The sequence below is a fragment of the Pituophis catenifer genome, unplaced genomic scaffold (assembly GCF_029215685.1).
Source record: "Pituophis catenifer annectens isolate HBS135680 unplaced genomic scaffold, rPitCat1.0.hap2 SCAF_482, whole genome shotgun sequence".
NCBI lineage: Eukaryota > Metazoa > Chordata > Lepidosauria > Squamata > Colubridae > Pituophis > Pituophis catenifer.
The window spans coordinates 2,067-7,890 of NW_027257362.1; the positions used below are offsets into that span (position 1 = coordinate 2,067).

General features: G+C 38.6%; 1 protein-coding gene across 1 annotated transcript; it reads right to left on the bottom strand.

Moving 5' to 3' along the window:
* Positions 1–2,525: 2,525 nt before the first annotated feature.
* LOC139326987 (muscarinic acetylcholine receptor M2-like) lies at positions 2,526–5,375 on the bottom strand. Its single transcript, XM_070956689.1, has one exon. The coding sequence runs from the start codon at positions 5,346–5,348 to the stop codon at positions 3,939–3,941; it is 1,410 nt and encodes a 469-aa protein (XP_070812790.1). The 5' UTR covers positions 5,349–5,375; the 3' UTR covers positions 2,526–3,938.
* Between the last annotated feature and the right edge of the window lie 449 nt (positions 5,376–5,824).

Below are 5,824 nucleotides of genomic sequence, written 5' to 3' on the forward strand. Positions count from 1 at the left end.
GGAGAAACCAAGTAAACGATTCTAAAACAGCTTCTGAGTCAGAAGTTGTTTTAGTCAGAGATGTTATATAAGGCTCCACATGCCTTTTAACTCAAACAGAATGAGAAACACTATTTCTCAATGTGATCTGAATGAAAAACAAATGGGTAAAACATTGGAACAAAGTCTACTGTCACGTTAGCCATCTGGTCAAAGGATGTATATATCTGTGAATGTCTAAATATCTGTGTCCTTAGCTCTTTTGGGAAACTGTCCAATTGGGTATCAAAAAGAAATAAGGCTAAGGTGCGCAACTTGTAGCCCCAAGTCCCCTTTTTGCCCTATGAACCCCTCCAATCATGTCTGTTGAAAACTATAAATTTCCACCATTTTGAAATGGGAAACAGATGAAAACTGCAATGTAAATCTCAAAGTAAGCACATCACAGTTAAACAACACCCTGAAAATTATGCCAAATTCATCATTATGTGACATGGTTACCTCCCCTCCTTCTTTTCATCAACCCCAAATAAGTACAAACCATAACTGAAAGTGGTTGCCAACCTGTCCTAAATCATTTATGTTATTGGGTCTTGGAAAGCAGACTTATGAGAAGCAGTATATGAAACAGTAACATTAGCTAGGATATTAATAGTGACAATTAACAAAGATGGATCTTCTAACCAACATGATGATGATAGATTCAGTGGGCGGTTTCTTCACAATGTTTTCCTTCTTTTCCTCATTCAAAATCCACTGAAAAGCAAATTTCTCACTCAGTTGTATCTATTTACCTTGTCACTTGTCTAGGAATATGGCAAGGTGTGAGAAAAAAGAGTTAGTGAAACTGAGGTGCAAGAAAAAGGGGTTAGTGAAACTCAGGGGTTTGGATGAGAAGGAATGGTGGTTGTAAAAGTGAACACAGCAGATACATACTGAACTGCTTAACAGAAGCTCTGATCTTTTAAGTACGTGGCTACTTGTAGGTGAAAGGAAGCAAACATTTTCACCAAGATTTTTTTTTTTTTGGAGTCATCCAGCATGTTCAATATACAGAAGTGTCATGCATGATATTACCATTTATCTGTAAGCCTTAGAAGGTTCAGATAAACAGGCCTATGGAAAACAACCTACATTTCCTCTGATGAAGAGATATGTGTTATGGAGGCCATAATATTCTATAGTTCCCCTTAACCTTCCTTCTCCTGCAGTGATTGAAGAGCTCCAAAGCTTTGGAACAGTTGTGGGATTCTACATGAATCCTTTACTTTGTTTTAGAAGCAAGGTTGTTTCCCAAAAGATTTCCAGAGAGTGCCTGCACTTGAATCTTCTTGAAAGTAAAATATCTCTCAAAGCTATGCAGAGCTCTAAGAATCATTTAAGCCTTCCTCCTCATCACTCAATAGATAAAGCAATTTTATGTAATAGCTTTATAACTCCAACTAGTACTGTAATGGCCTTTGAGACAACAATTGGTCTGGATGACTGAGAATTTCCATAGGCGTTCCAGTTTAAGATATATGGAAAAAGATTTAACTGGAATAAAGAAGGAAAATATCCCAAAAGCTTTGGGAAGCTTTTCTTTTAAAATAATATCATCAACCTTGACTATTTGGGGTAAATTCTGGCTAGGATATCTCTTGGTAATGAAGATTGATCGTATTAGGACTTACATTTCTTTCTCAGCAACATGATGCTTGGGACACCTGATTTCATGAATTTGTATTAATGACATAATAGCAAACATGTCTGCAAGATAGTGATGAACATATAGGGCTGGCAGATTATGATTTAAAGATTCTGTAGAGTTGAACTCTTAACTGACCAATTGTGTTTTTTTCTGAAGTTATTTATGATTGTCTGCTCAATGTCTACTGAAAATAGCAGAGGCTGATGGACATACAGCAAAGCCAAGAATGTTAGATATTGTTTTGGTGCATCTAAGAGTATTCTGCAAGAATTGGCCACTTTGGTGCTCATATCCTGCAATTAATTCCAGGCAAAACACTTTCATTTGGTCATCTGATCTTGATTGATCACATATTTTTCCTTGTTTGGCTTTATAAAGAGGACAGTATCTTAAAATGAAATATTTCCTGACATATCTTATATTAACAATTCAAGATATATTATAGGTTTCAGCCTTGGGTATGGAGTATGACTCACCACATTATGTATTTGAAGAAACAGAATCTTTGATAAACAAACAATGGAAAGGAAATACAGCTGCTAACTGAACCATGAACCTACACAATCACATTCGTTGTTAATGTCTATTCAATGTACCATTGTTGCTGCAAATATAACCTGCCCATTTTATTCTTTGGAAAAGTCACTCCATTTTCAAAAGTCATCCTCAGATGACTAAATGTTGTACCATTTCCATTTTTTGTCTTCTGTTTGACTGAAAAATCTGTTCCAAGGAGAAAGGTCCAAATAGCACAAGATACCTTTGAAATGATCATGATGGCAATCAATCAATCAATCAATCAATCAATCAATCAATCAATCAATCAATCAGTTAGTCAAAATTCTAGCATTTTTACATCATGATGGCTGGATTCACATCTCAAATTAAGCCAAGACTTTAGTAGCCATGGTTTGGTTGCTAAACCACTGCTTGGGTTGATGCTTCATACTATATCATAAATCATCATTTATAAACCACAATGGCCAATTTGTACAACACGCTAAATCCAAATCCCAGACAAACCACAGTATGGCTCAGCATGATTTTAATCCTAGCCATAACACTGAACCATCATAACAGTTCATGCTCAACAAAAATGGAGGGAATCAGGCTGGGGAAAGTCGATGTACTATATTTTAGAAGCTTGTCTGAAAAAAAAAACATTCTTATTATGAGGTAAAGTATATTTTTCCCCAAAGTATAATAAAGCCACAAAAGAGAGATAACTACGGGTATCCTCAGCTTACAACAATTCAGTGACAATTGAAGGTTACAATGGGCACTGGAAAAAGTGATTTATGGCCATTTTTCACACTTATGACCATTGCAGCATCCCCATGGTCACGTGATAAAAATTCAAATGCTTGACAAGTGACCCATATTTATGACAGTTGCAGTGTCCCAGGGTCATTTGATTACCTTTTGTCACCTTCTTACAAGCAAAGTCAATGGGGGGAAGCCAGATTCATTTAACAACCGTGTTACTAACTTAACAACTGCAGTGCTTCACTTAACAACTGTGGCAAGAAAAGTCGTAAAATAGGGCAAAACTCACTTAACAAATGTTTTGCTTAGCAACAAAAAATTTGGGCTCAATTGTTGTAAGTTGAGGACTACCTGTTTTAATAGCAAACTCCTTAAACACAAGCCTTTCCCTTTTTTGCCTTTCCATAACATTATATTAATAAATAATTCAGAAACAAACTGACTGGAAATTATTCCATATTTGCTGTTCCAGTTTTTCTTATAGCTTCCATGAAGTATGTTAGATGTCTCTCCCCCACCCCTCCCTTTTCTCTCAGTTTCAAATGAACACACAAACTGGAAAATGGCTCTGGAATATTTGATTATACCTACTCAGTTCTGCTTCCTGAAATGCTTTTGTGTAGTTTTTTTTTTTTTTCCTTTAGCAAAGCAAACCCCCCCCTCAAAAGCTTTACTCAGACGAATTTCCCAGGGACAGGTTGCGCCCACAGATGAACAATGAATTCAAAAGCCCTTCTGCCATGAGAGAGGAAGGAACATTGTCTCAGGGTCTTATACTCAATTATAACCTTCCCTCTAAATGACTCGCAGATCCAAAAGTCATCATCTCTGAATTGCAATTATTGGAGAGGGAGCACAAAAATCTCATCTTCTTGTCATGTTCTCCAGCTTCTTGATTTCACACTAGAGCATAAAGTGCTATGGCATTGTTTTATAAAATCTGGAGCTCTCTTCCCCCAATTTGGAGTACACACACACCCCGCCCCTGCCCATTATTCTGGTTTTACCTCGTGGCTCCTATGTTCTTGTAGTTACACATAAGGAGATGCTTAAAGGTTTTTTTGAATGTAGCATTGCAGAGAGCATAGCAAGCAGGGTTGATAGTGCTATTGATGTAGCATAACCAGTAACCAATTGTCCATACTGTGTTGGGAATACAAGAGGAACAGAAGCTGTTGATGAGCACCATGACATTGTATGGTGTCCAAGTAATGATGAAGGCCAGCAGAATAGCCAAAATAGTCCTGGTCACTTTTTTCTCCCTGGAAGGAGGGGCCTTCTTTTTGGCAGGCTGTTTTGTCATCTTGACAATCTTACGTGCTACAATGTTCTGCTTCTCCTCTCCGTTTTGTCCATCGGTGGAGACAATCTCCACGGCGGTATTAGTAGAGCTGCCACCGTAATCTCCTTTGGGGGACTTGGTGAGTATCCGAATGCACGTCAATTTAGAATTCTCCACTTTTGCATTAACTTGGGAGACAGAAGCTCTGGGGTTCTCTGTGATTGCTTCATCCTCTTTGACATTGGAAGCGCCTGCACTGACAGAGGTGGAGTCATTTGAGCTCTCTTTTTCTTCTGCTGGAACACAATTCTCCATGACTGGCTCCCCAGTGGCTTTACCATTCAGGATTTTATTGTGTTCAGTCCCATCTTCATTGGTTGGGAGGTTGTTGTTATTTGGTTTCCCTATTTTACCTTGAACTAAACTCGGTGATGCTGGCTCCTGGTTTTGGCCTCCCTCTTTTTTATCTTTTTTAACCCTGCTCCTACTAGCACGGGATATTTGCCAGTATAGAATGGTCATGATCACCACAGGCAGATAGAAAGCTGCAATGGCTGTGCCAAAGGTGACAGCTGCATTGGATAGGAACTGGATGTAGCATTCCTTATCGGGTACCGTCCTTTCTCCTACAATAAACTGCCAAAAGAGAATTGCAGGTGCCCATAAGATAAAAGAAAGAACCCAGGCTGCTGCAATCATCATCCCTGCCGTCTTAGTGGTCCTCCTGACTGGATAGGTCAGGGGTTTGGTCACACAAAAATACCTGTCAAAACTGATTATGAGAAGATTCATGACAGAAGCATTGCTGACCACATAGTCAAGGGCCAACCACAAGTCACAAACCACAGGTCCTAATGGCCAAGAGCCTGTCACAGTGTAAAGTGTGTACAGATTCATGGAAAAGACACCAATGATCAAATCAGCACAGGCCAAGCTGAAAAGAAAGTAATTGTTGACAGTTTGTAGGTGCCTGTTGACTTTTATGGACACCATAACCAGGATGTTCCCAATGATGGTTACCAGGCTGAGGGACCCAGCCACCAGGACAATGAAGACAACCTCAACTGTTTTATAAGGACTTGGCATGGTCATTCTGTCCTCCAAATAACTTATGTTCGTGGAGTTATTCATTTCTGCATCTGTTGACTGAATGCCTGTTTAAGCCTGCAGAGGAAAGAAAAAAAAAAAGAAAACAAAGATATGAGACATTGTCTTTTCCTGCTTTTGGCAAATGAAGAAAAGAACTAGACCTCACTGGCACAGCACATGTTCTGTATGCAAAAGGTCCTCGTAACTCTGGGCTTAGTCTGGAAAAAGCTCCTTTCTGAAAATTTGAAATGATGATTCCGGTCATTGTTGATACAATTCAACTAGATCGAATGGTTGACTTGATTGAATCAGTCAACTGAATGGACTGATGGAATCAAGGGCACTTTCCTACATTGCTTAAAATGGGATGAAAAGAGTGAAAATATGTGTATACATAGAGAGAGAACAAAAAGAGATATCAGGCAGAACAAGATTAAAAATAGAAAACATGCATATATAATTCATGAATTATGAAGTAGTTGGAGTTCAACATTTTGATCTGGCACTTTCCTTGCAGA

Excerpts from the sequence above, each read along its gene's own strand:
- LOC139326987 (XM_070956689.1), bottom strand. The coding sequence starts at position 5,348 with ATGAATAACTCCACGAACATAAGTTATTTGGAGGACAGAATGACCATG.